This window comes from Augochlora pura, chromosome 6 (assembly GCF_028453695.1).
Source record: "Augochlora pura isolate Apur16 chromosome 6, APUR_v2.2.1, whole genome shotgun sequence".
NCBI classification, from domain to species: Eukaryota; Metazoa; Arthropoda; class Insecta; order Hymenoptera; family Halictidae; genus Augochlora; species Augochlora pura.
Genome location: NC_135777.1, coordinates 10243070 through 10255491, shown reverse-complemented (window position 1 = coordinate 10255491; position 12422 = coordinate 10243070). Strand labels below are relative to the sequence as shown.

The window sequence follows — 12422 nt, the reverse complement described above, 5'->3', positions numbered from 1 at the left end:
TGTTATGGAGAGCGAACAACAATATTATGAATTACGAAGTGGCAGCAGATCTCGCTCTCTTACTCCTTTGGTTCAAAACCGTGGTTTAGCAGAAACAGAAATCTTGGATCACCATTATGACTTAAGAAATCGAAGCCGAGAGAGATCCAGTACTCCTGGAGAAACTATGAACAGCAAAAGGTCTCTTTTCAAATCTTTCTTAATATAAAATATAACAATTATTATCTATTAGATTCAAAAGTATACATTTTTTTTCCAAATTAGAGCTGGAGCTTATAGCAGGATACATGATCAAAGTATGGAAATGATAACAGAAGGAAGGGAAGAAATCATTGTTTTGGAAACCTCTGAAAATGATTACAGAAAATTAGAAATTTCATCCACCTCTGTTAAAAAAGCAGGGCGACGATCAGAACGACAAAAAGCAAAGAGGGAAATACTTGCAAATGGTCAGAATGAAAAGAAAGATGTCTCATCTGATGAAAAGTATGAGAAAAAGAGCAAAAGTATTGCTGCGCAAAGGACAGTAACTAGTGATTACTCTTCTGAAGAAGGTGAAAAGGATGATTCATCTAATAAGCCAAGTACTGCACATGAAATTTACAAACAAGCTGGTGATTGGTGGAAGTATGTTTTTTAAATAATACAGTTTTATAATAGAGCTGCACATTTTGTTAAGTGTAATGTTATACATTTAAAATACTATATTCCAGTGTATTTCCGAAGACGGATTACACTTATTCACAAACGTCACAATGTCGATACGAAATTGCTCCTGGTATACTAGCAATGCCCAATATGTCACGGCGGTCTATACATTCGGATACAGAAATGTCCGATCGGTTGACGTCTATCCCATCGGTGAGCGGTACAAGCGACACAACGGGTATCGAATGTGATACGAAAACAAACCCTCATTCAAGGTTGGTTGCTCGAATGTATTATCCATACAATAGTGTTTGTCGTTGAATATTGTGTTTACACTTCGTGTTGTAATGTCTTACCACGATTAAGTATAGTAATAACTCAAGTCCTTGCTAGTATATTAGGGCATAATATGGATTACTAGTGATCAGGCGTTTACTATTGCGCGTTACTTTTACGTACACCTTCCGAAGGGTCATGTGAAAATGGAAAAGTTCACAAGTTCGCTTCTGAAGAAAAATACGTTTGCTTTTTTGTTTGCTTTAGACAGTTGCTGCGTCTCGATTCATCATTAAAACGTATCAACTCTCGTAAGTCGAATGCCAAATTCTCTTTTGAATCTGATACAGAGTTGGACGATGCCATAGCAATGTCGAGCAGATCAAACAAGCAGAGCAGATTGAGGGAACGTTTTACAAGTTTCGTATTCATCATTATTTTATGGTTTAATAAAATGCTTGAGTTTCTAAAGCTCAAGACAGTCAGAAGAAGAGACTATAGCAATAGTTACTACTATTTGAGACATGGTATTGTTGAATCAGTAATTGCAGTAGGGTAGTGAATCCGGATACAGTTGCATGCAACTGTATCTGGTTCCACTGCTTTATATTTACAAACTTAATAGGATTGATATAATTGTTAATCTTTTTTCATTTACAGAATCTAAATGGTACAAAGCGTGGCAATACATTGACCGTTATTTGCAGTATGTGTATATCCTTATGGTTAAAGCATTCCTCTTCAACACGTGGCTGCTAAGCAAAATTTCGTATATTCGAACATGGATAAAGCAAAGAAGCCCTAAAATCCTTTGGATCGCTCTACTACCATTACTTTTTCTAATGGGTAAATTTTGACAAATGTGGAATCATTTTAATAGACTTACCGCGAAAAATATTTGTTTCAAGCATATCATTTATTTAGTGTGATCGTATCAAGATTTTCTTAAATGTTCACCGGCAACATAAAATAAAATGAAACAGTTGAAGTGGCATCCTTGAGCATATCGACGAAATATCAACTATTTTGGCGTTTCTTTTTCTTTTTGTTTCAGGAATATACATCATGAAAAAACAGAACGTTATCAGTCTGGATGTGCTGCACGATATTCCCTATGATATCACTGAGACGTGCAATCACATGTATTCCGAGTTTGTTAATATAATGCGCTTCGGAAGCGATTTGCACGACGAATATATAAAAACATTGAAAAATTTCCCAGCTTATTTTCTATCCAGTGTAAACGTGTCTTTATCCGAGATACCTAGCATTGGTTGAAATTTAGTCTGGTGATTGGTCGCGATAAATTGTTTCTCCGTGAGATTTCCCACGATTAACTTTCGATTGAACGCGACGCTAGGACAGCCCCTTTATTGCCCTATTTAGAATTTTTGTTTGAAAGGTTGTATTTCGTCGGAATCTCGACCGTCTAAATCTTGGATGTTTTATTTCTCGCAAAGCTTGTTAACATTTTGCTTCCTAACTTTTTCATTTATAGGTATTTGTATATTGAAAGTGTTGCGGTGGCAGAATTCTTGATTCTTGTCGCCTACTTTATTAATCGATCACTTCATTTATCTAATAAATATGCGTGTCTGCATTTACTAATTTAAATACTATTATAGCGTGCGTGGTGAAGTACTGTCGCGTTACGTATCTTGGGAGGATATTAAAGCATATTTGTAGCATGTAGTTGGAAAGCTATCTCCAAATTATTTCAAAATGTACTTCTATCAAATGCGAACGATTGTTCCATAGAACTCTGAAAACAATGTCGCGAGCGATGTATTTTTTCACATATTTGGTGTCACGGTGGTATTCGTGAAAAACACATTCGTATATCGCTAAACGTATTCGTTTTGAAAAATTGCTCTTACTCTTTTAATATAGTATTTTTTATATCTCACGTCACGAAAGTAAAACAACATTTGATTCGATTTAAGTAGTCAATCAAGTCTGGGTTAGGGAAATAGATAAGTTAAAAGACGGGAGAAGGATAGATGGAGTAGGATTATTTGACTGCCGATGTAAAATGGAGTATTTGCACTTCACGGGGAATGTGGACACGGTCAATATCTTGATGTCATCAGAATGGTGAGTCCCCTTCGTCTATCCTTCTCTCGATACCTATATCGAATATAGAACCAACAAAGTTTAACAAAAACTGCATTTGAATTTTTCAGGTAACTGGTGTCTACCATACTTTTCGACGTGCCTACTTTCGATCGACGCGATCACTGGACGACTTCGAGGCCAGCACTGGACAATATCAGAATTCTCTTCGGCGGATAGGGGATCATTTTCTAAAGCCAAACGTTTTGAACAAACTGATGATTTTAGTACTATCGCCGAAAAATTGCACAGTAGCATTAGTCAATTAGAAGATCAAACTAGCGAACAAGGGGTAAGAGTATTGATTACGTACAAAGATATACTCGTTCGCTTACACGTTATATTTAAATATTTATTTTCTGTTTTGTAATCCTTATAACACTGTAATTGTTACACATGTCGCCGCTGTAGAATCGCCTCTTGAAAGCGCTCGAGAAACTACGGGAAAACGATTTTGCTTGGTCTAGACTCGACGTAAGTATTCAGAATGCATGCAAATATGTTGTGGAGAAATTTGTATCGTAATAACGTAATATAATATGTTAACACTTCTTGTAGAATAAGATACTGTCGCTGGAGAAAAGTATAGAAGATCGTAATCTAATTCATACGTACGATCACGAGTTCAACTCGTTGAAGGAACTATATTCAGAATTGAAGTTGTGTTGTAACACTTGTTTGGAACAAATCAGTACCGACAATTTGGAAAAACGCATTGAAACTATTTTGACCAAATATATTGGAACATCGGTGTCAAAGAATGATTTGCCGAAAACGATTCAAGATACAGTCCTGACAGCAAATGACTATAATTCGGTTGCGGATACGGAAACTAGTAAGAATAACCGTTTGCTTTTTCTTTGTTCTTTTCTTTTTTAATCCTAGAATGTACGACTTGAAAAAAGAAATTAACATATCTACAGGGAGGATAAAATATTCATCTGTTGCGAGTGATGAACGCGTTCGTGAAATAGTCAGAGATGCTTTAAGAATATATGACGCGGATAAAACGGGCCGCGTAGATTACGCATTGGAATCTGCAGGTACAGCATACGTTTCTTCTGTTATTGTTATTCTTTTTTATTATTATTACCTGATCAACTCTACATTCCGTAGGTGGTCAAATTATTAGCACGCGTTGCACGCAGAGATATGATATAAACACGAGAGCTTTCAAGTTACTGACGTTTATGCTCTATCACGAAAACAACAATCCTCGAACAGTGATTCAAGGAAATCCAATACAACCAGGTGCTTGCTGGGCGTTTCAAGGATTTCCAGGTTATTTATTAATTAAGTTGCGTAGCTCCATTTACATTACTGGCTTCACAGTCGAGCATGCACCGAAGTCAATATTACCTAATGGGGAGATGAGAAGTGCTCCTAAAAAGTTCAATGTTTGGGTAAGTGAATCGCTTTTCGATCAAAACTGATATAGATTTGTTAAACACATTATTCGTACAGGGTTTTGTCGATGAGAACGATCCTCTTCCGGTGATGTTTGGAGATTATGAATTTGCTGCTACAGATGACAATTTACAATATTTTCCCGTTCAAGTAATGTTATTCTCATATTATAAGATTTCTCTGTTTAGAAAGTTGTTTAAAGAGTTAACGTTTTTCTTCCTAGAACACTACTATTCAGACTCCATACGAGTTTGTGGAATTAAGAGTGAACAGCAATCACGGACAACTCGATTACACGTGTTTATACAGATTTCGTGTTCATGGTAGAGTAGTATGAACTAGTGTTAATCGATTGTGCGAGAGTGTGCTATTTTGTAATCGAGGTTCATGATGTGGTATCAGCAACAGCAACATTGCCAGCAAGCCTGATTACTTAACGGGAGAAATTCACGCCTCGGAAAAACTATTCTTTCTGGATACGTGCCTTCAATTGTCATTGTTGATGAAACGACCAATATCGTCATACTCATAAAAGACGAATCTTACAACATGCCTTTGCTTAGTGCGAAAGCGAACAAGGTGAACACGAGTTACCAACTTCGTCACCGGTATATTATAGAAAACTAGTGTCGAGTGTGGAGTGTCAAGTGCACCGAATCGGAATCGATCGCTTAACAACTAAATTCACCTTTTCTGGTCCTTTGCGTGCCTACTCGTGCTTTTTCGTTTAATTTTTTAACAAAGCACAAAAAATATAAGTGATCTTAGTTTTACATAGAAGAGAACTTGACTTCTGTGTGCTGATATTTTGCATAAAAACGGACGAATCATGCTACAACTTCTACGGAAAGTAAACACTGTGTTCCAAATATTATCCAAAGCATAATAACCCTAAAAAGTAAAGATAATGCGACAGTACAAATTGTAAGAAGAAAAATGAAAATCATCTGATCGTTGTTTGACAATTGTGTTTGGAGTGTTTTTTACGGTCACTGATTGTATAATGTATGTTTTTTTTTCTAGAAGTTTAACATATTTTGTTCAAAATGCATATGGTTTATGCCGTATAAGCATACGAGCACATAATGTATGTATATAGATATACATTACTGAGAATTAAGGAACACTATTTTGCAATTATGTAGTTTATCATTTTACATCTATCCTTTTCCTTTAATATTCATTTATTTAATTCAGTGCAGTCACAGGATGTTGATCAATTTTCATCAAATGGTATCGCAGATACCACATCATTATCGCATTGCTGTTTAAACATTAATCATCTGTAATGTATTCATGGATATATGCATATACACATATATTGTTGCAACGTATTATATTTACTTTTTTTTCACTGTAAGTCGTGAAGTATATATGGCGGTGTTTAAAAAAATTTGCAATTCTTTAATTTCAATTTAAGCTTACAAAAATTGAAAAATTCTTAACCCCTTGCACTATTGCGTCTTTCAGTGCTAATTTGATTACGACTGTTTCGTGCTTCATTATTTCCTTGATGTCATGAAATGATTTTTGTGTCTCAATTATTCTCGTTTACTTTCATTCCCAGATTTCAATGACAGGGGATTCAAATTTTGTTTCGATTTAATAGAAATGATTGGCAGCCATATTTATCGAATCGTGCACGAAACGTTCGTTACGAGTTTGACTCGTTATTATAGTGTAAGGGGTTAAGAAGTACGGATATGCTAAAAAATAATTCTCCATGAAATAACATGCATTTATTAACACGTTGACGCCGGCGCCGATATTCACGATTTTCTCTGTGAGTCGTCAACGTGTTAAACATTGACTTCTATCACAGACCATTTTAAAATTATCGCGCATCGTGCAGGGATCAGCACAGCGTTAAACCACATAGTAACAAAGTAGTCACATAATAGTCAAATTACCGACTGCCAATATCTTTTTAAAACATAAGGTGATGCCACTGTACTCTGACGATAAATTTGTCTACCAGTTTCAGCGTTTCACCACTACACGCATCTCTCGGGATCACAATAATATTTGAGGTTTCTGAAAATATTCGCCGTACCTAGTAAGTCTTTTACACAATTGGAAATATTATTGCAATTGAGGGACCAAGCTATTACATACGAATGTAGAGAAATTAGTTAGTTTTCTCGAAAATTTCAAATGAAACTATACACATATTACATTTCTGGCGTGTTAATTTCGTTTAATGTTATAAATTATTACATTAAATAAAATATACAATTTTATAAACTAAACTTCAATAACAGAAATTAAAATGACTGAAACTAGAACCGTATTTGAGATAAAAAGATACGTTCTTGAATCTCAGTATTTTAAGAAATCCGAAACATTTTCGGGAAACCCGAACATTTGGGAGAACCCGAGAGTTTCAAGATCCCATCTCGTTCCCTTCCCGTTCCGATCTCGCATACATCTATTAGTAACTATTCGTAACGCATTAGAACGACGCTCGCATCAATAGTGTTCCACATCATTCATTATTGCTTTACTTTCAAAAACTGAAGCAATGATGTCGTGAACTAGTGTAACAGAAGTATAATGAACACAATTAAATTCTTACAAATTAATAATCAATGAACACAGCATAATAACATCATTTATTACTAGAAAATAGTAAAACAAAAAAATTATATAAATCCTTACACTTTTCTTGAAAATCAAACAATACATTTGTTACAGCCTTATATAATAATTTACAATATCGAAAAGAATTCATAATTTGCAGCTATTAGCTCGGTATCATCCTAGACTCAAAACACGTTACAATTTGCAATATTTTTTGAATCGAGGATGATACCTATTGCCCAGGTTCACCACAATGAGGTTACTGCTTTGGAGACACGAAAGGGAGCCTGAACCAGAGTCTCAACCAAATCTGAATCGGTATGTACTTGCTATTATTTCTTCTCCTACAACAAAGACTTATTCAACTAAGTCCACGCTTGCTCGCTAGCTACTTAGGCCGCATGCATATGCCAAATAATTATTGTGGACCAAAATTGATCCAAGAAGAAGTTTTCAGTCCATAAGGATCAAAGTGAATCAGACTAGACGGTTCTGATTTTTCCAAAGTAAGAAACAAGAGCGAGTCAGAGCAGAAGGGCGACATGACGCCTACAATACTTACACAAGTCTTACACGAGTTTCGCGGATCTCAGTGTTCGACGCTTTACCACGAGAAATGTTGATTTAATGTTACATTCTATAACACGTCGAAAAAAGAAACGAAAATTGTACTTTTATTATTATAATATATTTTTCAAGATCTACAATGATACTATTAAGCACTCCGTGGCTATTTTATTATTATATGTATGCCAACCATACAGACTGATGTTTAAAGCACCAATGATATATTTAATTATATTGATACATTTATTTTTAAATAAATACTTTAAATTTTAAATATTTCAAAATATATAAAATATTTAAAATCGATTGGTTCGGCCGTTTCGCGTTAGCTGATTTCGTCTTTTATTAGTCAGCGTTCTTCGTTAATAACTCGTAAACAAAGACGCGGATTTCATTTGCGCTAAAGAAAAAGTTATTTCAAATCATCTCAGGAACCCCTCATTTCCCGATTACAAGTGGCTTTTGGGACAACCTGTATACACCGTTTGAACTTGTGGCTTCCAAATTATAGAATATGCCATAATACAAATGAGGTATACGGAATACATACTCCGATCATCGCAAAATCTCATTGTTGGGTGACAAAATAATCCATTGAGCAAAGCATTAGGATCCGTGCACAGACATTGCATACAATGCATTTTTTGCAATGTTAGTACTGTCAAGTTTATATAATTAACGTTGCAAATAACCATCTACATGAAAAAATGTATAAAACTATCGGTATATATCATATTAAAAAATATATATGTGTATATAGATATATTTTATATATTAATATACATTATTATATTAATAATGTATATATATATATATATACATAGATATAATTAGTAGAAATAATTGCTCAATTATTCATAAAGACAATTATACATTATATCGTATTTGAATACTATTTCCACCATTGAAACGTTCACGGCGAATAAGCTTATTGCTTCTAAATAATATTCAGCACTCGTAGTAGAAATGAAATATACAGAATGAAAAGTGAGACAGAAAAGTCCACAAGTTCATTAAATAAAAAAATATCAATTACGTTGACTTTATTTCAAATTTCTTGTACTTCGTTAATAATTGATTTATAATGATTTTCCCCTTCATAATATTCCTCTTCACCTTCTCCACGATATTCGGTAGGATATTTTAAATATTGTTCTCGTTCCATCAAGTCCTCCGAACATTTCTCTGCCAGTGAGTCCAAGGAAACCTAGAAAATTTGTTGTCGCAATTATCAATCATCCCAAACGTGATATCGAATAATATATCTGTTCGTTTCGTCCGGAAAGCTCGGTGCTATACACAAATCAAACATTCGACATTCTAATTAAACACATTCTACATTTTTATTAACTCTTTCCACTCGAGTGGTGACTCCGAGGCAGAACTAAAAATTGTTTTCAATTTGTTTGTTTATACTTGAAAAAAAACTGTTGCATTAGCGAAATGTTCGGTTCAATGTACATCGCGGTTCAAATCGGTTAATAAGTTTACTAAAATCGCAAAGACATACTTATGGAAAATTACTTTCAACAAATTTGTTTCATCGGACATGCATTATAACAAAGATCTGAATAAATAAAATAGCTGCTTTTAGTGCCCCGTAATCGTAGCGTTGAAGTTCTCTCACGGCGCTTAAACAATTCGGAAAGCTTCGGATAACCGGAGCTCTTTTTGTCAGCCCAAGATGCATTTACGAGATGCGGATATCGTAATTGCTTTAACGAATCCACTGTTCAGACGCTGCGCGAAATTAAAGCGACCGGAAATTCTCGTTAGACTGTTTCCAGTCTATTTAGATCGATCATCTTGTCGGCCTTGTTTCCGGGAACTTCCGCTTTCGGGAATGTTCGAAGCATTGGTTGAATCTGTTACGATCCCGGAAACCGGATATTGTGAAACAGCTTTCCGATATTCATTTCGAACCGAACCGAACAGAACGGCGTACAGGGTAGTCGCTTTTAACATGTTAAATGTCACCGAAGACACTGATGACTGACGTGACCACTTTTAATTTTTGAACGGTGCACAAATAATGCGCATAAATATTTTTATTCGTTGCAATAACGATTCTCATTGGAGAGGGATACATTAAAAAAGTGCTTTTATCATCTGAAAAGAAAGGATGGCTGTTTATGAAATATATTATTACCTCTTCTTGCAGAGGAACCGGTTCAGGTGGTAACAGATCAGGATTATAAGGTGTAATACAGCGTGCTCGCCATAGAGCAATGATTCCTTTCTTCAAAGCAAGCGGTTCCACTGCCGTTGGATCCTTGTTTTCATCTTCCCCTTTATCCTGTTCGAGTAAACATGATGCAATTTTAATCACCTCAAACTTTTCTTGAAAACCGAGGATGTTAATAGCATCGAAATCAACATGCATTTTCATCTTGTTATCACAACACAACATAAAAAAAGTTACAACGATGTCCTCATCACTACCACCGTCGGTAAAATGTCCGGTTTCACGATTTTTATTCTACAATTATTGAATTCATAGAATGACTTCCATTAAAAATTATTGAATACATTTCTTCGTTATACGCTGTTATAAAGATTGTGGAAAATGTAAATACGTTCAATCTTATAATTTTTATAGGACAACATCGTACCTTTGGATCTCGGTACGTTTAACGTGAATCAAGTGCCTATTAGTATAAATTGCAATAAGTATAAACATTTGTTGTTTTTTTAACTTTTAATGAGGTAAACATAATGTCGCTGTCTTTTGAAATTCTTGAAACGTTCTTACTGCTCGGTACGACATTTGATCAACTCTGTTCGTCACGACTGCATAAAATCGCACGATAATGTAATCTTACCTCGACAGGTTCTTCTTTCGTTTCGTCGTATTCGGGATTTTTAACGTGTATGTAGTGGCCGTGTTGCATGCAAGCGTTCTCGAACGTGAAGCACCCGCGACCATAAGGCTGCGATTGTATTTTCAATGAATGATATAGTTTTTTTAGACTTTTCTGATGTTGAGACGTTTCCCGGAACCACCCACGGCCTCACCAAATTTAACTCCCAGAATCCGTGAAACCTATGACGGGGGTGTATTAATTGACCAGCCCCTTGCATACGGTCCACGATCCATGTGCCCATAAATTTCGTGTTCGTGACCGCGTAGAGATACGATCCCATACCGTGTCGATAGTTCTTTTTCCAAGAACCTTCGTAAATATCGCCATTCACATAATAGTAGACACCGAAACCGTATTTCATGTCCCGCTTCCACTCACCTACGAAATCCACGAAAATTAAACGAAATCACCAAGCTTTCCAAACAATAATCACGGACATCATTTCTCAGATTTATCACCAGCCCCTAGATTATTATGCAAATTACAAATTTTCGGTGATAATTGCAACAAATGGAAATCAAACACAAAGTCCTTTCTTTAACAACTTTTATACGTTCTTAAATTTGTTATAACTTCTGAAATGATAATAAAAGAAAAGAAACAAGTTCAAGAAAATCAATATTTTCCGAGTGCTATTACATAAATCTAGCTTCGCTTCGAGATGCAAGGGAGTTACAAAATTAATAGCTATAACGAATGTTGCCTTTTCTACAATATTGGCAGACAAATTGAAAGTGATCCCTGAATTTCTTTCTTTCGATGTTGCCCGACGATTTTTATAATCAGCATCTTATCTGCTCATTCATCTAACCCGTAAGAATCGTCGATGCTGACGTGTGCTACGAAAATAATAGCGTGGATATAAGTATGAGTAAGGAGCCACGTTTTTCAGACTGAAGCAGATCATTCTATTTTGATAGGTGATTCCGTACCCTCGTATCGTGTTCCGTCCGGGTACCAAAAGGTTCCTTGACCGTACTTTACGCCTTGCCTCCATTCACCGTCGTACCTGGCTCCAATTTTGAACACATAAAGGCCTCGGCCGTGCCGCAAACCTTTGCAATATTGGCCAACATACATATCGCCGTTTGGAAGTAAAGCTTTCCCGTGTCCATGTCTATCACCTTTCTCGTTCCTTTCACCTTCGTACAACTGTAATTATCCTCTTTGCTGTTTACCAATCATTATCACTCGAAAACAATATGATCTTGATATGATTTTTATATGTGATCTTTCAGAAAATTTCAGTGATATTAACAAAAGTGTTAAAGTTATGAAAAGAAGATAAAGTTTATAATAGTCATATTTATAGTGATATAGTTAACGTGGCTAAAGTATACAAGAAAAGAAGGAAGGTCCACAAAATAATTTTAGATTTTTCAGGATTTAATTCATATAGGAAATACGTATAAGCAGCACGATGCGCATTCACATTACTTTTCAAAATGAAAGGATCGCAAAAAACATATCATTCTGTTCCGAATATTATTTCCACGAAGATTTTGCATAATTAATTTGCAAAAAAGGGGTATTTACGCCCAAGGGATTTGTTTCCTCTTCTCCTCTTTCACCTGGATATTCCATATTTCATTTAGTTGACAGTTCGTTTCGCAACCTCGAAACAAAATGAGGATCATGTGCCATAGACGCGGCGCACGTTTCACAATGGAAATGGATAGGACGTTGGTTATAACGTTGACTTTATTTCGACTTGGCAGGATTAAGATATAATTATGATATTAAAGTGCAATGTATACTGATGCATTATGCGAATGAAAGGCTCAACAGGAGATACATATTTTGTTTTTGTAATTAGGTATTATATCGTAGCGATATAATTAACACTTTATTTACCGATAGTTTTCTAATAGTTCTTTTGGGGTCGAAGATTAACAATTCATTATCAAGATTAACAATTAAGCAGAGATCTATAGTAATCTTATTAGTAATCCGTTAAATTATTTAAAT

The 12422-nt window shown here is 35.2% G+C and overlaps 2 protein-coding genes across 2 annotated transcripts; one reads left to right on the top strand and one right to left on the bottom strand.

Moving 5' to 3' along the window:
• Positions 1 to 5580, top strand: LOC144471721 (uncharacterized). The gene is made up of 12 exons (XM_078184041.1): positions 1 to 180; positions 265 to 627; positions 714 to 923; positions 1192 to 1451; positions 1585 to 1770; positions 3108 to 3328; positions 3448 to 3510; positions 3595 to 3871; positions 3942 to 4079; positions 4153 to 4439; positions 4501 to 4593; positions 4667 to 5580. Exons 1-12 carry the CDS (start codon positions 5 to 7, stop codon positions 4778 to 4780), a joined length of 2388 nt encoding a protein of 795 aa, XP_078040167.1. The 5' UTR covers positions 1 to 4; the 3' UTR covers positions 4781 to 5580.
• A 3058-nt stretch (positions 5581 to 8638) lies between these two features.
• Positions 8639 to 12084, bottom strand: LOC144470957 (radial spoke head 1 homolog). Its single transcript, XM_078182566.1, has 6 exons — positions 11991 to 12084; positions 11387 to 11606; positions 10606 to 10832; positions 10419 to 10520; positions 9740 to 9886; positions 8639 to 8797 (listed from the first exon to the last, which is right to left on the bottom strand). Exons 1-6 carry the CDS (start codon positions 12036 to 12038, stop codon positions 8639 to 8641), a joined length of 903 nt encoding a protein of 300 aa, XP_078038692.1. The 5' UTR covers positions 12039 to 12084.
• Positions 12085 to 12422: the final 338 nt, after the last annotated feature.